This window comes from Drosophila mojavensis, unplaced genomic scaffold (assembly GCF_018153725.1).
Source record: "Drosophila mojavensis isolate 15081-1352.22 unplaced genomic scaffold, ASM1815372v1 contig_81, whole genome shotgun sequence".
In the NCBI taxonomy this organism is placed as follows: Eukaryota; Metazoa; Arthropoda; class Insecta; order Diptera; family Drosophilidae; genus Drosophila; species Drosophila mojavensis.
This window is the reverse complement of record NW_025318907.1, coordinates 6,554,855-6,582,761: the sequence shown is the minus strand read 5'-3', so window position 1 is coordinate 6,582,761 and position 27,907 is coordinate 6,554,855. Positions and strand designations below refer to the sequence as shown.

At 39.3% G+C, this 27,907-nt stretch overlaps 1 protein-coding gene across 4 annotated transcripts; it reads left to right on the top strand.

The window, feature by feature from the left end:
• Positions 1 to 18,300, top strand: LOC6580888. Of its 4 annotated transcripts, none has more exons than XM_015164473.3 (7): positions 2 to 246; positions 7,891 to 8,150; positions 8,212 to 9,368; positions 13,712 to 14,113; positions 14,300 to 14,590; positions 15,407 to 15,507; positions 15,872 to 18,300. In XM_015164473.3, the coding sequence occupies exons 2-7, from the start codon at positions 7,963 to 7,965 to the stop codon at positions 16,028 to 16,030; spliced, it is 2,298 nt and encodes a 765-aa protein (XP_015019959.2). In that variant the 5' UTR covers positions 2 to 246; positions 7,891 to 7,962; the 3' UTR covers positions 16,031 to 18,300. The 4 variants fall into 4 exon arrangements, with proteins under 4 accessions (XP_043867153.1, XP_015019959.2, XP_015019960.2 ...); XM_015164474.3 differs by having other exon boundaries at positions 7,888 to 8,150; XM_002006649.4 differs by having other exon boundaries at positions 3 to 246; positions 7,888 to 8,150; positions 14,306 to 14,590.
• The last annotated feature ends 9,607 nt before the right edge of the window (positions 18,301 to 27,907 follow it).

The window sequence follows — 27,907 nt, the reverse complement described above, 5'->3', positions numbered from 1 at the left end:
AGCTGCGTGCGCGCTCGGTCGAGCCATATTGAGCGGCAGCCAGCGGCAGTTGCAGCACCAGCGCGCGTCCAAGCGGAAACGGAAGTGCAACACATACAAAAAAAAAAAAAAAAAAAAAAAAAAAAAAAAACACCAAACGAAAAATAAGTGTACAAACTGTTGCTGCAGACAATTAGCGAACAAAAAGTGAAGTTCAGAAGTGAAAAAATTGCAGGAAATTTTCGCGCATCGTAAATCAAAATAATGGTAAAGCTAAAATATTTAATTTCTAGCACCAATAATGCGAGCTGCGATGCGAGTGTGTGTGTGTGTTGCTGCTGGCTATGTGTCTCTGTATGTGTGTGTGGCGTCTGTTGTTAAGCTGCGATTTGGCATGTTGATTTATGCGCTGCGTCTCACTCACGCATACAACTGCCAGTCGCTGTCTCTGTATACTTGTGTATCACTGTGTGCGTGTGTATGCTTATGTGATGTGTGTGTGTGTGTAAGTCGCTGGGATTATGCGTGTGCTCTTTAGCACTTGTTGCGCTTGTTACCTCGCACACACCCACACACACACACACATACATACACACACAGGACATTCGCTTAATTGCTAATCCTCGCACCCCAATCACTCCGACGCCCCCGGATGCGTCTAATTACACGTAAGTTGCCACAAAACGCTGCCACCTGCCACTGAAACTAGCCCCGAACGTTGGCAAATGACGCATTTAAAGGCAAATTGGCCGCCAAAAGCAACTGCTGCCCCACTTAATATGCCATCAACATGAGATTTGCCCAAATGCCGCCCGTCAAAGGAATTATGTGTGGCAATAAAATCGATGGCTTAGCCAGGGCAGCGGGGCTGTGGCTGTGCTTCTCTATTAACTAAGTTGCCGAACGTGACTTTTGGCCCACAATTCTAATTCCGAACTGAGCAGTTGACCAGCTGAATGCTCCTCTCAGCCACCGCACCGGACCGCACCACCAACGCCAACACCAACCACGCCGGGCGCCGCTAAATAGGCAACGTTTTTGCTGACGTTCCTCGTATATTGTTTGATCCTAAGTGTTTTATGGACTTTTCTTGTTTATGCTTCTGCAATACACTCCGCCCACACAGACAGACACCCTCACACACACACACACACGCATACACATACATTTATTTTTACAACAGACGCTAATTCTACAGCCAAGTGCTGGTCAATGCCGAGCATTGAGTGCAGAGGCGTACTCTATAAGGGGGTCTAGCGGGGGGTCGACTGCTGAGAAAATATTTATGTTTACCCATAGCATACATGCATGTGTGTGAGTTTGTGTGTGTGTGTGTGTGTGCGTGTGTTAAATATGTGCTTAACGGGTGCGGGCATGTAATTAAGCAAAGTTTACTAAAAGGGTTGTCCGGGAAGAGGACATAATAAAAAAGAGTTAAGTAAGCTCCTTAACTTGTGGAGTCGGTTCACAGTGCACTGTGGAGAAAGAAAAGTTGTCTTTCTCAGCAAATTTCACTGAGAAATATGCTGAGGAAATAACACGTACATAATAATAATTGACTTTTGTCAATATATTCAGATATATAATAATGTTTCAAATATTTTGTAAAATTAGTTTTAGAAATGTTAAAGTTTTTAAAAAGCCATACAGTGGAATCCGCTTAAGGCGACTCCGCTTATAGTATCCCTCCGGTTCTCGCCACGAATATTCGATGCCTTAGTTGGTCTCCTTACAAACTTACATATATGAAAGATCTCTCGCTTAGCTTAGATTACATTTAAAACTTTCAGAGCAGAATAATAATAATTTGAACAGTGTGAGTTCTAAAAAATCATTTTAAAGATATATTAAAAGTGAACAACTTCGAAAACAAATGAGGGATTTATTAAATATCTTATTCCAATGAAAGTTACAGCTGGGAAAATATTCTGAAAATACGAATTCCATTCATTTGGTGTCTAGGATATGATATAAAGATTAATATTTGATTAGAGATCTTTAAAGAAAAAATGAAAAAAGTTATCAACCAGAACCGTTCGCATTTTGCTCTATAACTAACTTTTGCCAAGCTGAAAAGTTCTGAAACTCTGCCCGCTTTTCTCTGAGTGCAGAGCAAGCCACAACTTACTGGCTGTGGGAAATGCACTTGAGTTCATTATACTCCATGACGTTAATAGGGGCTGGCGTTGGATTAGGGTTTCAATTGGAAGCAACAGACGTCAAACTTGTGTTTTTTTCTGCCACAGGTCAGAGACATTTGAACTTTTTGCTCTTCTTTATTTCTTGTCTGCTGGGCAACTATTTTTCGTTTTTTTTTCTCGGCATACGTAATACTCAAACAAATTACATTGTCAATTCAGTTGAGTTTTTCCCGAATATGCAAATCCTTTTTTCCCTTTTTCAGCGGCATTCGCCCACACACACGCAGACAAAGTAAATCCAATGCTAAATCAAATCAGTTTCAGTTGGTTTGGCTCGCAGATTTGTTCGATCAAATGCATGCATAGCTCGTAAATACAGTGAAACTCTAATATAGAGAACAGCTTGGGTCGATGCTTTTAATATGTAAATAAGTTGAAGCTATTTTTTACGGATATTACAAGAAAGAGTTGAATAACTTAAAGTATATTAGAATACTGCATTCAAATCCGCCTTAATTGTTATAGTGCGTCATAGGCAAGTTCGCCTGTATAGCATTCCGGAAAAAACAAATGAATTTGCATAGCACACAAGTTCGGCTAAACGAAGTATGAATATATTATGTTTTTTATACCAACGACTTATTTATTGAAAAATCCGCAATAAAAAATTCATCAAATTTTATTTCGGAACATTCAACATTTAAATTCCGCATTCGGTTCATCATTTGGTTAACTTTAGATCATAAATACTTTTTTTTTTACTGTCAATGAAATTTCCTATGGACTGATGAGCAAATTAGCTTTTGCAAAGTCAAAAGCGGAGCATGTAGCAAGAAGTGGCTACAATACTTTGCGAAAATCCAGCCACATACCATTTCTGGTTTAAATTCTCTCGAAACACAATCGCATTGGCATTGGCATTGGCATTGGCAATGGCATGGCAATGACAAAGCTGGAAAGGGGCTTTCGGGTTTCGCTTTCAGATTTATCATTCATGCATAGACAATAAACATAATGCCAATAGAAACTCGAATGAAGACCAGTTGAATGAGAGCTGACACACAGCTCCCTTACTGACATGGCTGGGAGCGCTGGGTAGGTTGGGTAGGTTGGGTTACTTGGGCTGCTTCTCTTTTTTATCCCATTGAATTTATTGTTGTTGCCCATGTCCATGGCTGGCCTTGAACGCATCTGAAATGTTCTCTATTCAACGATTTTATGATTATTCCATCCATGTCACAATTGTGACCCTCTCCTTGCTCCTTACTCTCTGCTCCGTCCATTTGGGCATTTGGTTACGGTGGCAACGGGACAGGTTCCCTGTTACGCTAGCGCAATTAGGTTGATACAAAAAGAGGGTGAACTACTGTAAGATACCCTCTAGATTGGTATGAAACTGTGCTGTTATAAGCAGGAGCAGATGGGCGATAGAAATATATTTGTCATATAATAAATTGTATCAAAGTTTAGCTTCAATATTGGTCATGTTGCTAATATTTTACATGGTACATTTGAAATACATATAAACTCATATAATTACAGAAATACATTTAATTTGTATGACTTTATTAAAACAATTGGTACTGGTAATAGTTTAGTAGAGAGCTTGAAATGAGGTGATAAATGTTTCACTCTTTCTTAAATAATGTTATCAAGCTTCTTCATTATTATTTAATGTTTTCAAATATATTTTGTCGTTATTTAAATAAGCTAAGTACCATTTTGATATTCCTGAAAATAACTCAAGAGAGAAGATCTAAGAAGAACAATTTGGATCTTACTGAAAGTAGCGCTAGATAGAAGATTTAGTTCAAGAGTTTTTTTTTAAACTCTATAAATTGTAATTAATTTAATTTCTATTATAGCTGAATTACTTTCATATTCTATATATTTATATATATGAACTGATCAAGACAAATAAGCTTGTGTTGAAGGAAATTTGACTGAGAAGTCCACAAGAATTTTCGTCTATATTTCTAATTAATAAATAAAATTCTACATTAAATACTATTAGTTTTTAAATTTGTATATACGTTGAGCAATCTGAGAGACGCTTGACAGTGAGCTGACAAACTTTGTCTTAGCCATTTTCAGTTAAGTTGAATGAATGTTTCCCCCGATTCAGCTGTTCGTTATTTAATTTCCCACAACTCGCACAGCTGCCAAAACTTATCCAATCGTAATATACTCCACACAGACACCAGGCTGGGGCCTTATAAACGACCAACAGGTAGCACATAAGTACACATTTGTACATGTGTATTTTATCTGTGCGCGCATTCGTATTATTTGCTTTACATTATGAACACGTATACACGCTTTGTGTCCGGCCGTGGAGAGTGCGGCGGGTGTCCGGCTGTTTGTATAGAGGCTCGTACAATAGATAAGTTATTTAGCCAGCGGGTCAGGTGGCTGCACAAGCACAGTTAGCGGCGCAAAACACAGGCGACAGGCGACAGACGACGGACGGACGACGGACAACAGCTGGGATTTACGTTACGAGCTATGCGGACAGGAGCTAGAGCAACTAGAGACGCACAATAGAATGCGACAGACACTAGGTTGGCGCATGTAAGTAGCGAGGGCGATTTTATGGCTGGATTATTAGAATATACATATATACGTACATACGTATATAAATGTATATATATATAATACCTTTTTAATACCCTCAAATTTAGTCGCTTATAAAACGAGTTGATTAGCTGCTGCACGCTAAGAAAAATACAGTTTAATATGTACAAAGTTATTTTATGGAATTTTATACAATCTCTATATATTCTCTTTAATATACATCTAGAGTATTAAGAGGAAAATACGAAATATTCTCTTTAATATACGCCAAGAGTATTAAGAATATTTGAAGTTCACATTGTATTTATTGAAATTTTTATATACTATATTTAATATACACAGACTTGAACTTAGAATCGCATATATTAGAATAAAGAGGATCATCATCATCAGTTAAACAGCTTACTAAATCCTTCATACAGGGTAACTTGAAGCTTATTTCTTTAATCTACGCCATTCCGGCTGACTTCTATTGTCGTCGGGGAGCAGACAGTCATAAAAACTATAGCACAAATAGTTTCTATGAGCCGCTTGGCTGCAACAATCAGAATAAAGTCAGGTGACAGCTGTCCCGGGAACTTTCTGAGCTGAGACTGCAAAGCGCTCAACACATTTGCCAGCTAATGCCGCTGCCAACTGGGCAACTTATTACACCTGAGTCAACGGCAAGAGCAGCAGCGGCAGTCTCCTCAGACGCAGACACAAACGCAGCCACAGCCACCGCCACAGCCGTCGACTTCGAATTCAAGTTCGAGTCAGTCGCAGACCTGGTCGAAGTTAAGTAAGTGCAGCAAAGTGCTTCACGATAACTTCGGGCACAAATCTTTTGTGGCCAATGCACAAAAGTTTGTGCAAGGAGCGAGGGTGCGACTATTTGTGTGTGAGTGGGTATATACACTCACATACATATATATGTGTGCATTTGTGTGCTTTTGTTTGTGTGTGTACAAGGTCTGATGTGGGTTGGCAGCTTGCAGAAAAAAGGCAGCTGAGCTTTAATAGAGTGCACTCTATGGATATATGTATACTCTGCCAAAAAAGATATCGTAAAGGATTAAGCATATATATACATAAGTTGTTTATGTGAAAATGCATACGGCAAATTTAGTTTGTAAAGCTCTTTAGAGCAGTTAAAATAAGTAGACACAGAATTACGATATATTTAAATTTATAGCAGATCTATAATATTAATTGATTTAATAAAATCAACAATATTACAAAAACCAGGGGGACAGAGAAACAAGGAGAGAAAGAAATTTAAGGAGACAAGCATTAGAGAGCCAGATATACAAAGAAAGAGAGAGACAAAGCGAGAGAGAGAGAGAGAGAGAGCGAATGCGAAATTATCAATTCAATCAGGTTTAACGATAATATGTTTATGAATAAGATTATATAAATTGGATATATTTAATTTAATATCATATCAATATTATATTACTAAAATTAAAGGCAAATATTATTACTAAGTTAAGTTGAATAACTATTTCAAGTCAGTTAAAATTTGACTGATAATGATTAATGATAGAGCTGAGTTTATTATTGGGCTTTACAAGCTATAATCATGCATGAGTACAAAAAAATCAGAAGATATCATCGAGCAATAATGAACAAGTAAGAAGGCTCCAGTCGAGACTGCTCGACTGGGAGATACCCTGAACCCTCCAAGCTGATATTCTAATCATTCTGCACTTCTTCTATGCACACATACATACACATGCACTTATAAGCACGCGCTCTGCTAAATGCGCAGTAAGCAGCGAATGCGCTTGGGCTGCGCTGCAATGTGGGCAATATTATGAGAATTTATTAGTTGAATAAATTCTCTTGTAAATTCTGTTGTAAGAGTATCTTTATGAAACTTTCAGAATGTGTTCATATAGTAAAAATGTGTGTACATTCCAAAGCACAAGTCTCTAGTACTTGAAATGCGTTTTTTACAAATTGGGGGAGAAGGGGGCGTGGTATCCAAAATCTGTAAATTACAAAATCTTTGTATCGATTAACTTTATATACAACGCAAATTTGAAGTCTCCTGGTTGAAAAGTGTTCAAATTAGGCTGAAAAAACAATGTCGATTTTTCGATTATTCTCGATAAAAAAGTTATCGGATGAGTTATCGAAAAAATAAAGCAAACTCGTACTGCCTATGATATACACGAGTATGCATGCCAAATTTCAGCTCTCTAGCTCTTATAACTTCTGAGATCCTTTTGCTCATACGGACGGACGGACGGACAGACGGACAGGGCTATATCGACTCAGCTCGTCGTCCTGATCAAGAATATATATACTTTATGGGGTCTGCGATGATTCCTTCTGCCTGTTACATACTTTTCACAAAACCATTATACCCTGATTTCCCATTTTCAATGGGTTCAGGGTATAAAAATGTTTGCGTCAATGCAGATCTGATCTGAGAAATTTTAATATACAAATATTATATTATTTAAAAGGAAATTTCCATACAGAAATTATATGTATGAAGCATGAGTTAGATCTGAATAGTTTCCAAGTCAACCCATCCAAACACACTTCTGTAAGATATTAGACTAAAATGTAAAGTCCAAGCTGGACATTAACAGATTCTTTGGCTCACTCTCTCTATCTGTGTCTCTTTTCCTTACAATCTAACAATATTAGCGTCTTAACCCATTTACAATGTGGCAACAGGGTATAACAAGCATTAATTTTTAACGCATGGCAAAAGCCAACTGTTGCATGCAACAATGACTGTGGTGGCATGCGTGCAATGCCAACCGAGTGGGAGAGAGAGAGATAGAGAGGGAGGAGAGAGCAAGCTGAGAAGCTGCTGATATGTGTGGAGTCTCAGCCAGGACCAGAGCCAAGGCCACGGCCACTTGGGCTGTCAACTTAAAGCGAGCTGAACGCACATTTCACAATAATTTGCTGACACACGCAGCACGCACACACACACACGCACACCCACACAGACCCGCATACAGAGAAGCTGCCCGCGGACAACATTTAATGTTGGATGTTGGATGTAGACATGGAAGTCAGCGTAGCCATTTTATGAGTTTTGGTTTTATTGTAGTTTGCATTATTTTATTAAATAAAGATAAAACCATAAATTATGTGTGCACAGTGTGTGCGAGTGAGTGTGTGTGTGAGTGTGTGCCTGTGTTGAGTAATGGCCCGTGATATTTACACATGAGTGGCATTCAACTTACAGCAGCATCAGCAGCTGGAGCATTAAACCTACTCGACCGTCCGCCCAGTCCCCGGACCCCGCCAGTATTTGGTAAACATGGCACAGCAGCAGCACAGCTGGGATGGCGGCGATGCGTCCTCCAACTATGGCACACACGGACACCCACACACACAGACAAACGCCCACGGCCACGCCCACGCGCACGGCCATGGCGGGCACAAGACGCCAGCGCGTGCTGCGAGCAATCCGCTGCCCTACAAAGGCGCCACGCCCAAGTCGCCCAGGTGAGTCGGCAGAGGCCCCATTCAATTCGTTCAATTCAAAAATAGGCCTCGCCCCAAGCAGAAGCTACTACGCGGCGCCGCCCTCCGTCTATGCCACGCCCACGCAGTCGAGCAGCAGCTACGGCTATGGCAACTACGATCAGCCGCCGCGCAGTCCGAAAATAACGACGACCTATGCCAACGACAGCTGCGACGAGGCCAGCAGCTCGACGCCCTCGTCCTACTATCAGACGCCCCCGTCGGGCTCCGTTGACGACTCCGTCTCGCTGCTGACCCACAGTCCGAAGTCGCCGTGCAAATTCGTCTTCGACGCAGTCAGCCCAGCTGGCGGCATGGATCAAGCAGCGCTGGGCAAGAAATTCGAGTACTATGAGCCCATCTCCCCGGACGACGGCTCGCTCTACTATGAGCCACCCAGCTCTCCCAGGCGCCAGGGCTCCAAGAAGCTCATTCGTGGCCACGCGACGCAGCTGGAGCAGGTGCCGCAGCTAACCACAACCGGTGTGGCCGGCAAGCGACGGCGGGACGAGTGGGAGCTGCCCATCATAACGAAGGTCGATGCGCGATCCCTGAGTGCAGCAGCAGCTGCAGCAGCAGGAGGCGGAGGGAGTGGAGGCGGAACAGGAACTGGATCATCTGGCGGTTATTCCACACCCGGATACTATGGCCTAAAGCGTGACTCCTGCGTCACCGAGTGCACTCAGCTGTCCAACGAGTCGGGTGAGACGGCGACCCAGCACACGACCACCACCACCACGAGCTTCAGCTACACGGACACGGAGGGTCAGCCACAAGAGCAGCCGCAGCAGCAGCAGCAGCAGCGCCGCCAGCGTCGGCATGCCATCAACATCACCTCGAATCCGGGCTACCAGGTGCTCCACAGCTCCCACTCCACCTTGGATCGCACCTGCTCGGACAGCGTTGTGTCGCTGCGCTATCGCAAGTCGACCAGCGACTTGACCCAGGATGCCGAGCACGAGCTGAGCGGCTGCAAGCCATCCAAGCCCAAGCGAGATACCGTCGAGTACAAGCCAAGACGCCGTGGCAGCTCCAAGGGTGGCCTGGCCTACCTGGCCAGTCGTCGCAGCTCGCGCGAGTCCATGAAGAGCGCCTGCTCGAATGCTTCCATATTCTCCAACGACGACATCGGTCCGTTGGCCTTCCAGAGCTCCAATCGTGGGCGACAGCGACGCACGTCCAACTTTTTGGAGCTACCAGGTGGGTAACACACATGCATATGTATGTATGTAAATATGTATGTATGTGTATGTATACAAATATGTGTATGTACATATATACACTTCGCGTCATCAGGTTAGCGCCCCCCCTTACACTCATTTTCTTTTACGTTTTTCTCTTTGTCTATTGCACACAACTTCTTGGTTTTTTTTTTATTTCATTATCATCATATGAGATGTCTCTCATACCAAAAAAAAGCGCGAGTGAAAACCCGTTATGTTTTATTTTCTATCCTTCTCTATTTTCGCAAAAAATGTGTGCGCTTATTTTGCGTCATCAGATTAGCGCCCCCAAATGCAATTGTAATTATCTTACTTATTTTGGCAATTACACTCACCAAATTTTTTGTGAAGCTCAAAGTATTCAATATATTTATAGTATGGGTAAAGAAACAGTTTTATCTTTGGTTGAAAATCAAAGATTGAGGCATACTTTGAATCTAAACTATGCAACCATAAAATTGCTGAAAAATCAGGAAAAAACAGAAAACTAAGTGGCAATTTTCTTACAAATAGGGAAAACTATGGAAAAAACTATATAAGCGGCAATAATCAAGTGATTTCAGAAGGAAATAGAAGAGCATTAGTTCGAGAAGCTTCGAATTCCCACGAATCGACCACCAAGATTAGGGTTAAAATCAGTGTTAGGACGAGCTTATCAACGGTCTAAAGAGCAATTAAGAAAGTTAATTACTTAAAGAAACAGAATGTAAAAACAAGTAAGAAGACTCTAGTCGAGACTGCTCGACTAGGAGATACCCTGAACCCTCTAATCTGATATTCTAATCAGTCTGCACTTCTTTTCGACACACATACATACACACACACGTATTAGAATGAGCTCTGCTAACTGCGCTTGGGCTGCGCTGTAGTGTAGGTAACATTATACAAATTTATTTGTTGAATAATTTAATTTCTAGACGTACAATCTTAATGAAAGTTTCAGGGCGCAATTATATGGTGAAAATGTATGTACATTCCAAAGCACATGTCTCTAGTACTTGAAATACGACTTTTACAAAGGTGAGGGTGAGGGGGTGGATATAGGGGTGGGGGGTAAATTACAACAAAAATCGAAATTATATAAAATACATATAAGTCTACATTTAAAATTTGCAAGCTCTAGCTCTAAAGGTGTAGTAGATATAATTGAATAACTAGCTTTCGATAAGGTTTTTGATCGATAATAAAATATCGGGAGTAGTTATCGATATATAAAGAAAAACTTGATATGCGCGTGATATACACGGACCTAGGAAAAAAATTTCAAGTCTCTAGCTCTTATATATTCTGAAATCGACGCGTTCATACATACGGACGGACGGACGGACGGACGGACAGACAGACGGACAGGGCCAAATCGACTTAGCTCGTCGCCCTGATCAAGAATATACATATATACTTTGTGGGGTCTGCCACGCCTCCTTCTGCCTGTTACATACTTTTAACAAAACCATTATACCCTGATTTCCCATTTTCAATGGGTTCAGGGTATAAAAAGACACCAGTCGATATGCTGAGAAAAGAAATACGCATTAATTTTGGCCGGGCGAATATGAAGTGGTCTACCCAATGGCAGCATGTTGCCTTTTCTGATGAGAAAAATTGAATTTGGAAGGAACTGATAGATATAATTATTATATCCATGACCTACTCATAGAAGAACATTATTTGGAACGGTTTCCAAGCCGCTGCGGCGGGGGGGTGGTGTGGCATTTGTGTAGGTATCAATATCTTACTACAGCACTTGCAAGCTTCAATTTTTGACATCGCGCATGAACGCATAGGACCATAATATCGTGTTTAAAACTGCTGTTCCGCATTTCTATAACCTGTCTGAAAACCGGCATTAGATTTTCCAGCATGATAATGCCCCAATTCAGACCGCCCGATCCCTGAAGTCCTAGATTCAGGGCCAAAAAATTGATCTCATGGAGTGGCCACCATATTCACTCGACCTTAATATCATTGGAAACGTCTGGGGATGGTTGGTCAGGAAAGTATATGAGTCCGGAAAGCATTATAGTACAAAGACAGAGTTAATCGAAGGTACTGAACACGCTTAATCAACCATATCCTTGAATAATATTGAACAACTTTATAATTCCATTCCTAATCGAATTCCGTACGTAATTTCAAACAAAAACAAGTAAGAAAGCTCTAGTCGAGACTGCTCGACTACGAGATCCCCTAAACCCTTGGAGCAATAGATATTTCAATAATTTTTCGCGTCTTTCAGCTTATACAAGAAACACGCACACACACACACAAACGCACGTACGCACACACAGGCATACATACACACACATGCATACAGACACAAACGCATACACACACTCACATACACACACAAACACATTCATACAATACACAAACACATACACACACATACACAAACACATACACACACAAGCACCCACGCATAAACACGCATGGGCTGCAGTGTGCGCTTACTATGAGAACTTAATTGCTTAATAATTTTTTTTATGAAGGTACGATCTTCATGAAACTTTCAGATTATGATTATAACATGAATATGCATGTAATTGCCAAAGCACAAGTCTCTAGTATTTGAAATACGCTTTTTACAAAAGTGAGGGTGAGGGGGTGAATTTAAGGGTGGGGGGTAAATTTTAACAAAAACCGAAATTGAATAAATTGCATATAAGCATACATAAAAAATTTGGAGACTCTAGCAATAAAGGTGTAGAAGATATAATTTTATAACTGGTTTTCGATAAGGTTTTTTATCGATAAAAAAAGATCGGGATGAGTTATCGATTTTTAATGATAAACTTGATATGCGCGCTGTAATTACGGACAATTTAAAAAAAATTGAAGTCTCTAGCTCTTATATCTTCTGAAATCGACGCGTTCATACATACGGACAGACGGACAGACGGACAGACGGACGGACGGACAGACGGACAGACGGACAGACGGACAGACAGACGGACAGGGCCAAATCAACTCAGCTCGTCGCCCTGATCAAGAATATATATACTTTGTGGGGTCTGCCACGCCTCCTTCTGCCTGTTACATACATTTCAACAAAACCATTATACCCTGATTTCCCATTGAAAATGGGTTCAGGGTATAAAGAAAACGGCACCACGCACTACTAATATTACTTAAAAATAACAATAGATTAAAATACAGGTGTTATTTTTGGCAATTAACTTAAATAAATTGAATTTAGCGCAGGGGGCGCTAATCTGATGACCAAATTTTTGTTACATGTTTTTTGTACATTTTACAAAAAAAAATTATTAAACAAGTAAGAAAGCTCTAGTCGAGACATTAGACATTCTTTTTGTATTTTAAAGAGAAATAAATGGAGTGTAATGTAAAAAAATTTCAAAGATGGAGCTCTGCTGGTTTAGATTTTATTTAGCTTTGAGGTTGAGTGTAAAGGAGGCGCTAACCTGATGACGCGCAGTGTATAGTTTCAAGTATACATATCTTCTACCCTATCACTCTTATATCTCAGCAATTTATATAATGTAGTTTCTCTAGTTTCTCTTTCCCTAGTTTCTAACATTTTCAGTTTCGTATCACTGCATAGCTTTCTGTTAGTGTTTGCTAACTATCTTCGGTGTTTTAAAAATATTTTGAAGCTACTTATCTGTTCATTCCCTAATTATTTTGAGGGCCACACTTAGACTATCAGACATTCCCTTTTATGACATTTCTTTACTTGTGGATGAAAATAATAATTGTGTAAATTTATTTATTTTATTTATTTATTTATTGTAAATTATTAATTATTGTAAAATTAATAATAAGTAATTTGTTTATTTTATTTATTTTAAATTATTAATTATGGTAAATTTGTGACTCTAAGTTTTTATAATGGACTCATATGATGTGATAATATCCAAGTGGTCTAACTGAATATGAAGAATTATAATTATCAGATATTCTGTGGGTTGGGTGAGTGGAGTCAATATAAGACGTAGTCAGTATAAAATTAAATAGTGGAGTCATGATAAGATCATGATGACAAGGCAACGAAGAGGCGTGTTGTTAGGCTCAACATGGACCGATGGCGTGATTCAAATTGTATTTTATTAATACAAATAAACTTGACATACCTCGACATTGATGAGATGGTCGCAGATATCTTTGCAGGTATATCCCTTAAGTATTCGTATTGTTATTTAGCTGAAAATCCACTTAAACTCTTAGCAGTAAATCAAATGTTTCATTTTTATGCTCATCTTGCAGGGAATTCCTTAAGCCTAAGTTATCCCTACGATAAGTTAGCTATATCATATACTGAAGTGCAGCTATCTCTATGAGAGTAATTCACTTTCTTAACAGTTCCGGATCATGTACGCCCACGCGTCTGTTCGTTGCCCGAGCGTCCGTACAATCCACGGGCCAGTGACGATCTCTATCGGCTGCGCCACTTCTCTATCAGCAAAGGCAACGTGGTGAACTGTGGGGATTCGATCATATCGCGACGATCGCGCAGCAACACAAGCGTCAATTCGACGAATAGTCGCGCCAGTGAACGATCACCCTTCGAGGGCAGCTGCTGTGGTGCGGGCTATGCGAATGTGGACTCGCTGCCCGCCTCGCCCGATGATTCGGAGAGCATGGATCCGCCGCCCCCGGCTCGATATCGGGTCGTAATGCTGGGCGATGCGGGCGTGGGCAAAACGGCGTTGGTCAATCAGTTCATGACATCGGAGTACATGCACACGTACGATGCAAGTCTGGGTAAGTTGACAATTCTCTCTCTCTCTCTCTCTCTCTCCTCCCCCCTCTGGATGTGTGGGTGTGAGTATGCAGAGTGAGTAACGATTAATGCCCTTTGATGAAACCTATGCGTGTCGTATGATCCTCAGTCGATCCCGATTGCCGCTGGTTTCCAATTTCGTCTATAGAGTTTAATTCTGATCTGAGTTTTAGACGATGAGTTCGGCGAGAAGACGGTCAGCGTCCTGCTCGATGACGAGGAGTCCGACATGGTCTTCATCGACCATCCCAGCGTTGAGATGAGCGTCGAGAACTCCCTATCCACCTACGAGCCGCACGGCTGTGTCGTGGTCTTCTCTGTGGTGGACAAAGGCTCGTTCCGCATCGCCGAGGAGATTATCAACTATCTGTGGCAAGAGAATTACACCAAGGACAAGGCAGTCATACTTGTGGGCAATAAAGCGGACTTGGCGCGCGCAAGGCTTATCACGTCACAGGGTGAGTAATGGGCTCGGACAGAGCGGGAGGTTATAAATAGAGATGGGTGCGACTCGCAACGATAAGAAGATACCGTTTACGTTGAGCAACGTGAAATGAACTCAACGAAATAATCGAAACGAATTGCTTCTGCGATGAGAGCTAATGAGTTTAATGAGTATAAATGACGTTGAAGGATATCAAAGAGGTTCGAAGTCCAAGGAACTCTCCGTGCTTCAACTATACTCATATCTTAAGTTAGAATATATCAAAAGCAATGATAGCTCGGAGCTAGTCATATTAGTCGATGATTCACAGATGAGTATATGATTATAAATATATTTAAAAATATTATTAATCATATTGTATTTAAAAGTAGTGAAATAATTACATAGGCATATTGCGTAATTTTTGCTTGAATTGAATACCAATTGATAAAAACTACTAGAGAAGGAATAGAATACTATGATTATAAATATGGGAAAGTATACAGATAGAGATAGATAGATAGATAGAGTATACACGATTAAAATATTAAATATCCAAGAGAATGAGTGTATAGAGAATTATAGAATTTGATTCACGATGAATATACGAAGTTTATTATTATTATTATTATTACTGTCTACTACAATTTTCAATTCAGTATAAATACAATACTAAGCCTTGACCCGCTATTTGTGCTGACTAATAGGAGTGAATCCTTCAGGCTTTCAGCTCTTGTTAAATAAAGACAGACGCCTAGACGGATGTATCCTGTCTTAATTATGATTTCTCATTTCTCAACTCTCGTTTTACATTTAATAATTCATGTTTCACGCTTTGACGCACACACAGAGGGCAAAACGCTGGCTGCCTCACGCGATGCCAAATTTATTGAGACCTCCAGCGGCATACAACACAATGTCGATGAGCTGCTCGTCGGGATACTGAAACAGGTAAGCCAGATAAGTAGCAGGAGGAGGGGCAGGAGCAGGAGCAGCAGTAGCTTTCGTTCCGGTTGGGGTTGGAGCGTAATCCCGGGGGTCGGGCTGACTGAGGGGTGATTTAGGTTTAGGTGCGAAATACACGCAACTCATTGATGCATGCGAAAATTGTGCAGGAAATAACTTAAATGGATTTGTGGTACGTTCGGTTGTGGGCATTAGCCTCTCACATCGTTTCACTAATTAATGAAAATTGAGCTGAGCCGCGCCAGTCGGACTGCCAGAATGGTATTAAAAGTGGGCCAGCTACAATGCATAGCATTTTCCGAATTCAGCTGCCATACAAATCGCCGTGTTACTCACATTACCTTTGCAGATGCGGCTCAAGGAGACGCGCGAGAAGAAGGCTACCTCATCGAAGATGAAGACCTCACGCACTCACATCTCGCTGCATCTGGCCAAGGAAATACTGCAAAAAATTTGCCTTAGCGATATTTCCAAGTCGAAAAGCTGTGAAAATCTTCACGTGCTGTAAACAATGCAAAAAAATGGAGCAAGCAAAACAAAGCAAAAATTCCCCCAAAGCAAACATAGCAGAAATCAATAGCCAAAAGAGAATGGAGAAAAAAAATACAAGTAAAAAAAAAAAAAAAAAAACAAAACAGAGCTAAACAAAGATTATTTTGCTAGCATTTTAAAGCCATATAAAATCCATATATAAAACATAAATATATATACATATATATATTCATATATTTATATATTATATAGCCAATGCTCAGCTTGCATTAAAACTGTTTTGATGTTCTCTTTTTAAAGGCATTTTTACGAGTATTATAAACATATACAAATTATTATGGATGTTGAGTCGAAAAAATTCCAAATTTCAAAAGGGAAAGAGGAAAAAAAAAAAACAAAAACAAATTATATAAGATATGTTACAGCCAATTTGTGTGCGCTATGGACCTATTTAGTATATGTATGTATATGTGAGGACGGTTTCTCATATCGGCTAAGAGCAGGTGCCGAGCCTCAAATTGTTCACAAATTTGCGTCTTTCACAAAGCCATTTGGGCTCGTTACTCAAGCTCTTGCCAAAGTTAACAACTGCCTTTAGCAGGTGCTGCAATAGATTGCGTCTGCTTATTTTCTTATTAACTGTGGATTGAGCAAACAGGCGAATTTAGCTTTCTAAACTTTGTGTTAATAACATCGCAATGCTACGAACGGGCATTAGGTGAATAAGCCCAAAGCCGAACAACTGGCATTAGCTATGACAGTAGAAAATGGAAAAGTGAGGACATCATTTTCAAAATATTTACTCAAACTTTTGTTAGCTTGTGTATTAAATAAAGAGACTCGTCTAAGTGCTGAAAAGCTATTCCTTAATAAGCTAGAACTTTGACCGTAATATATGAAATATGTCTGTCATAGATTGTTTTCGCATATGATTCAATTTGATAGAAGAAGCAGATAAGCTAAAATGTGAGATGTCAGTTGGAGCTAGTAATGGCACGATCATATGATACACAAAAATCGATTATTTTATCGATTTAATTGTATGGAAATTTGCGATTTATTGAATAATACCACTGACCTGTTCTCTGGTCAGTGATAATACATAGATTATTCCAAAAATCAATCGAGTCGGTCTCTAGAGTATTTTCATTATGAGCAGAGCGCCCTTGATGACTCGATTATTTTTCGTCGATTAATTGAAATTAATAATCGCGTAACTTTAATTAATTATATTATTTCATTCATTCGATTCAAAAATGTTATTCTTCCATCTCTAGTTGGAGCTCAATATTGAAACTGAAATCAACTTAGCTTAGATATACAGCTTTTAGCAGAAATTAACTAGAAAGTCTCTACTAAATTTATATATCCAATAGAAAATGTTGGTCTCAACTCTATCAATATGAATTTCAAATGAAGCATTCGAAATTTTACTATCTGAATGTTTAGGATAACTTCTAATCTACTTAAACTCAAGCTGACATTGGTGAATGTACAAAGGACGAACTAAGTGAATTTAAAATAAACCTCAAGCCTCGCTTTGCTAGCGACCTGGCTCAAGGTATAAAATAAAACCAGCTCAAGTTTTGGTTAGATAAAATTAATTATAAAAGAGATAAAACTGAGAGCAGCCACAATTTATTATCAACTTACATGAACGTAGACTTGGCGAATGGTAAATTTAAGGCAAGGCTGGCTTCGGGCAATATGGGCGTTGACAGCAACATCTCCCCGGAATCCACATAGATTAGGCAAGGCGAACTTGAGGCTAATTTAAATTGTGGAACATCGACTACGTGCCCACCTCTTATAAGCTTGCTAGAGACGCATTGCTCACATGTGCTCAAGTCGTTGGCGTTTTGGGCCGCGCGGTCAGGCCCCCGACTCGAGTTGCGATTGTGGCATTTTGTTTATGGCGGATGTTTTGATTGGATTGCCTGCTAGACCCAGACAGCAGCGAGGCAGCGCGGCAGCATTTATCACCAGTTCGGGCGTCTGGCCTTGGCATAGCCCAAAAGCAAACCTAATTTTTGTTTTTGTTTTTTTTTTTTTTTTTTTTTTTGGGCTGATAACAGCGTTAAGCAGACGCGTGGCAGTTGGAATTAGCTGAGAGATAGGCTCACACATACATACACAAATAGCATTATATTTCTATGTGTTCCAAAAACAAATTTAAATTCAATTCAACAATGTACTGTCAATTTTTTTCCAAAAAATATGAAGGCATATGCTTAAAGTATATAATCCAGCAGAACTAACATTAACATATTAAAGTATTTAAATAGATGAATGTGTTTTAATAAATTTATATTTTTAAGTGTGTATTTAACTAAGCTCCTTTGAGTAACTAGATATATATTTTCCAAATGAGCGCCAACTATATCAAAAACCAAATCAAAAACGAAACTAAAAACAAAAAACAAAAGGAATCCAATTAACTTTAGACTTGGCAAACAAACAAAGAAATCTCTTCCAAAACACACAAAATGCAAATGAAACTCATATCGGAATGACTGTTAAATGTTGACTGTTGTTATTAACTAAGCCTAAAACGTTATTGAATTTAGTAAAACTCTATATACATATAAAAATATACTATATATCTATATATACATTGCATATATTTATGTAACTCTCTTTTAGAATATCTAAAGCGAAATGTTTAAGAACAAATATTTACACTGCGGTTGCCTACTGTCTTTTCTATTAATCTATCTATCTAACTAACTCAAGCGCTTCTAAAGTCAAATACGGCAGAGTTATATCCCAGATACTTCATCTATCATACACACACACACACACACACACACACACACACACATACCCACCCACTTAACTATTTTCACATGCGCAAATTGTAATTGGAGCTCGCGAGCAGCTGCCTGCCGCAGTGCTGGCCAGGACTTTGGCTTTGTTTAACCTTCACTCACAGATTTCTCAAGTGCACTTTATCATTTGGCAGACAATCACATATACACACGCGCACACATACACACATAATACATGAATACATGCCAGCACGGGCCGAACTTGAATGTTGATTCGACTGCAGCTGAAATATAAATGTAAAAAAAAAAATAAATATGTTTCGCTTGGTCCAACTTTTAATTTGCAGCAGTTTGTAAAGTGCGCAACAAAAAGCAACGACAACAACAACAAAATACACACCGACACATATACACACACGCTAACTTTTACCAAGCCCTTAACGAAAGTAAATAATATAAATATATGTAAAACATGGCGTATACGCAATCTGCATCGCGCATACGCTGCGTGTGACGTCCCAAGCGACGACTTTAAATTTGATTTACGCTAAAATAATAACAAAATGAAAAAGTTGAAAAAAGAAAACTTTCGCTAAACATAAATTCAAATCAAAGCTAACTAAATGCCCACCGAATTTATTGTGTACTCTATAAAACGTAAACAAGTAAAATATATATATGCATATGTGTTAAACTGTAAAAGAAACAACTTTTTAACATTTGTCAAAGCATTTAACTAATCGTCAAGAATTTATCGTGCTAACAAAAGAGGCTTAAAGCTGAAGGACGAAATGGCAGCGAGAAGCGTACGGGTATGAAGAAGAAGTAAATTGTTGAAGAAAGTATTTGCCGAGGAGTTAACAAAGAGAGAACCGTAATAAGCAATATTGAGAAACATAAAGTGAAAGCACAAGGGCAGTGAGGGAAAGAAATTCCTAAAGTTAAAAAATTAACTCAAGCAAAGGTGACTACAAAAATTATATACAGAAATAAGTGGAGTGGGGGGAGAGAGAGAAAAATAGTGAAGTGACGTGCTAATAAATGCAAAACTAAAACAACATTAACAAGATCGTCCCAAAATTCAACAAAATAAGATTATTAAGAACGGCAGAAAAAGAAGTTGGGCAGCCGCTTCACATGGAAAAGATAATACTCCCAATTTGAAATGCTCAGAGATGTGTAAGATAATCTCAGAACAATATTTGTATATTTGTAGAAAAGCATAATGAGAAAAGAACAGATAAATCTATAAAAAATTAGCTCAGGAAAAAAATTTTAACAGTTGCATGTTTTTTTTTTTTTTTTTGTAAATTGCGCTTAGATGGAACGATTTAGCGATGGAATCCAGTTCAAAGGGTATTCAAACAAATTCCTAATCACTATCGCTTGACAAATCACTTTGAGCTTCTCCCTGCGCTTCTCGCTGCCCAACTGATATCAGCCAAGGGCATAACTGTACATACATACATACATATATATTTTTCCACTGCTCTCTATGCAACAAATGAACTCTTCAACAATTTGCATAGCTAACTCAATTTCTGAAGTGACCTACATAACTTGCAACGAAACTGTTGCATGTGTTTGATGAAATCTGAATAAATAAAAAACAAAAACAAAAACAAATCAAAATGAAAATATGGCAGAACCATTAATTATTCATGCTGATATTGTGTAGATAAGAAGCAACAAGACAAAAACTATTCGTAGGCATTGAGATAAAATGCAAATTGTAACAGTTGTGCCATGCCTCTGTCACAGTCTCTACCACTCTGTCTCTGTCATACACACACACATACACAGACAAAAAGTATGAGTATTATATAAAGGACAAAGCCACTAAAAATATTGAACCTGACGTTTTAATGGATGGGCAATTGGGGATCAAAAGTGTTTTTAATTTCATTTTATTTGTTTGTTTTTGTTTTGTTTTTGTTTTGTTATTATATTGCAGAATCCATGGAACTAACAATAGAATTCAAATGAATTATAATAAACCAAATAATGAAAGAATATATTGACTTTCTCAAGAATCTGAGATGAAGTTTCGTAATTTCTATTATTTTAGGTACTATAGATTTTTATATTGCCTGCAAAAGAAGTAGTCAAAAAGCCGATATCTTGGGCTAGTCCTGCCGAGAAAAATTTAATAAGCTAAAGAACCTTTCGAAAGAGCCAACAAATGTTCTTGCCTTTTTCTTGGAAACAGTCAACAATAACAAGTAAGAATTTTGCAGACGGCTGGGAGTTGTTTTGGTGCCCTTAAAGAGGCGTACAATTTATTTTTGGGTCATCGGTTTGTAAAGGTCAGCAGAAACTCAACCTACGAGCTTTTAAGCTCTTGGCTATGAATGTGGCAGATACAATTTTACCTGATTTACCACTGAGTAACGGGAAAATCTTTACACATTTTAAGACGAGAAAACCCATGAGAATATATTGGACAGACGGAGAGATGGACGGACGGAGAAAAAACGGATATTGCACAAGTTGTTTCACTATGTGAATGGGAGAAATATAAAATAATTTATACACTTGTAACAAAAGTTTGAATTACTCTTAACTGAGTTTTATAGACTTGCCCAGACTTAAATTCTTATTTACAGAAATATAGATTTGTTTCATTCTCATTCAAGCTCACTTGAGATTCTTCAGGATTGAGGATTCCCTCACAGATGATTAGAAATCTTTTTCTATTAACTTTTTGTTTAGGAACTTGAACTATTTCGGAATTTTATTATAACGCAATAAAAGCTGTCGTTCGTCAGCAGTTAGCAGTTGGCATTATTTCTGCTTTAATTTGATTTACTCGCAGAGTTGTCAACATATAGTTTGGGCCAAATTGTGTTTGTGTGGCACGTGGCACAGGGACGAATTCACATGCTGTCAACTCATGCGGCGACGGCAGCTGCTCGGCTCGGTTCAGCTCTGCTCAACTGTTGCGCACTTGCGGCTCATTAACGACGGCCGCAGGGCGCAGTGGTGGGCGTGGCGAGGCGTGACGGGGTGGGGTGGGGCTGGGGCGTGCCAACTAACGTAAAGTTTGTGTCCACTTTGGGGCGACACAGAAATGCGTTAAGTGCCTGATGTCAATCAGAGCCAGCCGTGGGGCAGGCAACACGACCGGATTACACGCTTCGCTGCATCAGCGAGTGAATCTTTCACTGATTTCTTGAATATCCCTCTATGCCTCGTTCTCGCTCTCTCTTTCTCTCTCTCTCTTTCTCTCTCTCTATCTGTATCTGTCTCTGTCACTTATTATCTCATTCTATCTCGCTCATTGTCTGGCTCGTTGTGCCATGCGTGCGAGAATCAATCAAGCGCAAAACTTTCGTAATTAACTTAAAGTTGACAATGCGCCAGCCTCAGGATTCAGTCCCCAACGTCCTCAATGCTCCTGATTGATGGAGCAAATGGGCAGCCAAATGCCATAGTAACAAGATTTAAGAAGGCAATCCCCGGCTAGAGATGGGCGCGTGTCTTAGATACACGCCTGGCTCACGAGTATGGGTAGTTCGGTCGGCAATTCTTCGAATAAAAGATGCTATAATAAGCTAATAGTCAAATCAAATTGGATGAATGAATGAATGCGCATATCGGGAATAATAACCAGCAGTTGGAATGGTTGTGAATGAGAAGCAATAAAGAAGCTTTAAGGATTTAAGGATTATAACTTGAAAGCTATTGCAAATGTGTAAAGGAATATCGTCAGAGTACGGGGATGACAATCAAACAACATAAAGTTATGAAAGAAAGAGGAACAATAAATCCTAAGCCAAAAAACATTAGTATAGCATTCTTTCTTTTTTAAGAAACTTACAAAATCGAAAATTGGAAGCTAGGGTGTTGGTTCCTGTGAAAATCAATGAAGCAGAAAGCATAGCCACGATCTGAGTCAATTTATGCTTGTCCGACTGTCCGTTCGTATGAACGATGAGATCTCAGAAACCACAAATTGAAATTTTAAACGTATAGTCGGTTACACAGTTCCAATATCCTACCAATTATATTTTATCGATAATAATCGATTATTGGACTTCGTATTTCCGAAAATAATTTCTAACACTCTATGAAGGTCCATGTGACGAGCACTGAGAAACCCCTTTCAAGTTAACATAATAAAGTACTTAGATATTTAAACTTTTGCAATTTGCAATTTTATAATTTACAAACTTTAAAGCTATAAAATATATGAGAAGGATAATAAGCACAGCCTTTGGCATGATAAAATACATGATTCATTAATATTGCTTCGAGCTATTTATTAAACTTGTAAGAGCTTAGGAAAACATTTATTGTTCATGTGGAAGGAACATGAAGGTCTGTAATCCCATAGTAAAATCGAAAAAAAAATTTATATGTAAATCATCAGATTTCTTCAAGTAGCCTGCAAAATTCTTAAATTATGCAAATCCGAGGCTATCGCAATAGTTTGAATTAACATGAATTAGCTGTCTTCGGTTGGTGTCACGACTTTTGGCCCTTCTCTAAATAGCCGGTCGCAGTTCTTGTTTATACCCTGTGATCTCGGCGCATTGCCACCTGCTCGGGGCTCATCATTTTAATGAGCTTATTTCATTATATTTAACGCGCTGGCTGCCATCAACTTTTGCAGGATTCATCGTGGAAGGACGATGGAGTGGAAGGGGCGGGCAGAGGACTTATTATACAAATTGCAGCGCCATTTTGTATCATCATCTTCTTCTTCTACTTCTTCATGTTCTTGTTCTTCTTCGGCATTTTTGTGTGTGTTTTATAATTTGCGTTTGGTTTTGTTTATGCTTTTGTTTTTGTCCTTGCTGCTGTTGTTGGCTATCATCTTATTGCGCTGTCATTTACAATTAGCTTTGTTGTTTGCTTTGGGCTGAGCGCGGGCAGCGAGGCCAAATAAAACTAATTTAAAGTTCAATAAAGAAGCAGCAACAAATGCGTTCATCCTGTAGCTGCGGCTGTCCTTTAATCAACGCCCGCGTCATCATCATCATTCGCGCTTGCCGGCAACAACAACAACAACAAGAACAACAAACGTCGACAACAAATATTGACATACTTTAAATAATTTATGAAAATATCTGCAACGTCATTGGGAATCGAGCGAGATATTCAAGGTGCCTCTGCCCTAGTCTCTTACTCTCTCTCCCTCTTTCACTCCCTTTCCCTCCTCCCTCTCGCTCTCCCATTCGGTGTGTGTACTTTGCGTTGCGGTGTCGTAATCGTAATTGAGTCAAGTCCATGGGGGCCAGCAGTGAAGATTGAAGCGTGGCCCCGGCACACGGCATACACAAATCGATTAAGAACTTAACAAGGATTATGCCAGGATAACACGACCCAGCTTAATATGCTGCCGCCGCACAAAAGGGAAGCGTCCAATTAAAGCCGCACATTGTAGCTGAATCACTAGAACACGAGGACGCACAAATGACAGGGTGCTGAGAAGTCGACCAGGTGCCGCTGACTGATGCGAACTGAGGATAAGAATAATAATGCCCTCACATGACATCATTTGACAGCTATATGAACTATATCAACAAGCTTTTCCCAAGTGGACCTTAATATTGCATATGTAAAATTTTCTAATCAGTAGATTTAGGTATCTAACGATCATTTAGCTATTAATTTAATCAACTATCAGTGATATTGTACTTTATTCATATAAAATAAATCACTAAAAGCATTGAACATTTTATATTTCTATATGGTTAAATTTTTTCATTTATTTAAACCAGACATATGAAAGTCCCAAGAAAAACGAGTCTTAAAACTGAAATAAAGAGTACGTAATTCTTATGAATGATTTCAGAGTATTTTGCAACGACCACACAATATAAATAGATTCAACAAAAATTTCCATTCTAGAATTTCCATTTGCGGCGGACTGAGTTTCTTTTCTGAATTCTATAATAAATGTAATTCGATAAGCTTATAATTATTTGTTTATTTAATTTTCCATTATTTTGCTTAAGAAAAATACATACTTATTTGCTACCTTCGAGCTCGTAACTTGCACTTGATATACAGGTAACTACTAAGCAACAATTTAAGTCAACGCGAGTGCATATTATATTACAGTCTGTGCAGAAAGGGGAAACGGATTGGCTTTGTTATTATGACTTTCATTGGCTTTTGCAATTTACACTTTTTCTCCTGTTTCTATTTGTGTTTACAAAATCTGTAAGTGAAATCATATTCATGTATTTACTGTTAGATTAAATGGCTTTGAAGCTTTTGCAACAAGGCAGATAACGGAATAAGCAGCTATCCTAAACCCTTCTAACGGATTAGTTGGCTCTCAATGTCAGCGCTGTGAGATGTATTGGGACTGAGATGACGGAGGGATCAAAAAGGATGCCAAAGCATACAAGAATTTTATAGAGCACAAGCTGTTTGCATAGCCCAATGTGTATGTGTGTGTGTGTGAGTGAATATAATCGAGAATATGTATATATGTATTACATATACTCGTGTATATATATTGTATATACGGGTATATATGTATATGGACTCAGATATTCTAGCTGGCCACTCAGAGCCAGAGGCTAAGATGCTCCACTCTCACACACACACACTCACACACACACAGAGACAGACCACCTGCGCAAAGTATTATGAAGAAATATTCGCTCGGGACTCATAACCAAATAAGCAAAAATTGGTTTTAAAGCATACTTTATATTGCCCTGTGCAAATTACCCAGCCAAAGAAATGCACAAAATGTGAGTTTGCAAAATAAAACTTTAAGCAATGTTAATATAAACAAAAAGGAAAATTGAAATTTAAATAACGATTTATAGCCTTTGAAGTATGATTATTTGTACAGACGCTACGGAGGCGGCAAATAAAACAACTCTGACGTCACAAAAGCGAAAATGAGAGGCAAGACAAAACGGCGACTACCGAATGCACTGAATGCATAGCAGAACTTAAATGAAAATAATGTAATTATTAATAGTATGTCATATTAACATCGAACAAATAAAATTACCTATATTTACATTTTAATGAAAACATTTTGTATTTTACAATTTCTACGAAAAGCACAGACTTTCACTCGTAGCGATTTGTATACGATATAAAGCGTGACACGCTGCGATCCCACGTATGCACTATCGCGGTACACCGAATATCGATTAATTTGAGCATGCGAAACACATCGCTATTCAAGCGATCGGCCATTTTGAGTGGCTTCGGCAAATTTTTGCTGAAAAATGGTAAAATATTAAGTCTGTTCAAAACGTAAGCTTATCAGATTTGTAGAGCTTAGCTGTAAAGGAGATTTACGTTTTTTTTCAGCTAGCTGCACACGCGTTAAACAAAACTAATTGCACATTAGTTTGCTTTGCCGTTTATCCTCTTATTAAAAGAGTGAAGAGTGCGAATGAGAGCAGTTTTAGTACCTAAAGCTCTTTGAAATGACCGGCTTGACCGCAACTTAATATGAAAGCTGTGTGGGTGTGTGTGCAGGACTCGCACCAGTTGGACCGCAACTGAGAGTGAGAGTAATAGCAGTAGACATTAGCGTGTCCATAATATAAATAGCTGCAAGCTGCGTCTACATGCATAAATTGTTTTTGTTTTATTACGGTGGCTATAGGCAGTGTGGGTGTGGGAAAGAGAGAGCATGTGCCTTGCATGGAATTCGAAATGGGGTTATGTAAGCATGCTACATGCCGCGTGGCCTAGCTAATGTGCCCTAATGGCAAGTCTTTTTTCTTGATTATGGCTAGCACGGACCAAATAAAGGGCAAATTTGTAATGCGTTCAAACAGACAAACAGGCGGCTGCCAAAGCAAGCAGTGTGTGTGAGTGTGTGTGTGCAACTTGATGTTTACGTATGTGTGTGTATGTGTGTAGTCAAAATCAAATACGGGTCGGGACTGGGATAGGGCATGGGCGGCCAATCAGAACGGGGGCCAGCCTTGTTGCTGTCACTGTCGCTGTCGATGCGAGGCACCGTGCTTAAAAGCAATGCCATGAAATTGCTTTTTGCGAAAGGTAACGGCTACAACAGCAACAAGTGTGCGTGTGCGTGTGCGTGTGCTTGTGTCTGTATGTGTGTGTTTGTACTGCACAAAGGAAATGAGAAAAGGTTGTTGCTGGCTTCCCTTTGCCGCTTTTGTTAAATTTGCGTAGCGTCGGCGCCAACATTGAGGAAACAGGAAGTTGCCCGGACATTGTTTATACTTTTTCGTTGGCAGACAAAATACCAGCCGCAAACAGCATAAGTCAAAAGCAACAAGCCTGCAACCCGCAGACAACAACAGCAACAACAAGTCCATAAATTACAAACGGAATTTAGATTGTGTTACCTAGCCCACTGGCCGTCGCTCAAATGTCGGCGGCTACGGACAAAATAAAGGAAACTTAAATGTTTAAGAACGTTGACAAAATAATCTGCTAAATGTGAACGCAAATGCACGAGGGGAACGAGCAAGTGGGCGGGGAGACAGGCAGTCTGGGTGCCAGCAGCAATAAGCAAATGCTAAATGGACGCCATCTTTGTTGTTGGAATTGCTGTTATTTTGCATATGAAAGACAAAGGGTATATCCCGTATGTATGTAAAATATATAGCATATATTATATTATATTATATTATTATATTCTATTATGTGCTGTACTCTATTCATTTTTCCTACGAATATATTTATTGCATACATTTAGTAACTTATTTTTTTATACATGTACTCCTATGCTTATATTTCATTTTTCAATTATTTTTAAATAATCAACTGGGGCTACACGGTATCGCCTAGTCGGAGATACCCCTGCGTCGCACGCAGCTGTTAGTTGTTGCTTCACAGCTAAATGCCAAAATGCCATTTCACAAAGTTTGTCCCGAAAGTAAGCAGACGAGGTCTCGCAGGAAGGCGACCACGAAGATGAATACGAATGCGAAGAAGAAGCAGGCGCAAGCGAAGGCGATGCCAACGTTGGTTAAAGCATAAAAGTCAAAGGCGAGCGAAGCAGCAAAAAGTCGGTTTTGGCTTTCAGCCATTGCCAAAATGTTCTGTTGTTATTGTGGGTGCTGTGGGTTCTGCTGCTGCGTCTGCTGCTGCTTCTGCTGCTGTTGTTATTGTTGCCGTTGTTGCTGTTTGTGTTGAAGCTTTATCAACGCCCCGTGTCAGCG

Coding starts and splice junctions, on each gene's coding strand:
- LOC6580888 (XM_015164473.3), top strand. CDS start 7,963: ATGGCACAGCAGCAGCACAGCTGGGATGGCGGCGATGCGTCCTCCAAC. Junction 9,369..13,711: donor CAACTTTTTGGAGCTACCAG/GTGGGTAACACA, acceptor CTTTCTTAACAG/TTCCGGATCATGTACGCCCA. Junction 14,114..14,299: donor CACGTACGATGCAAGTCTGG/GTAAGTTGACAA, acceptor TTCTGATCTGAG/TTTTAGACGATGAGTTCGGC.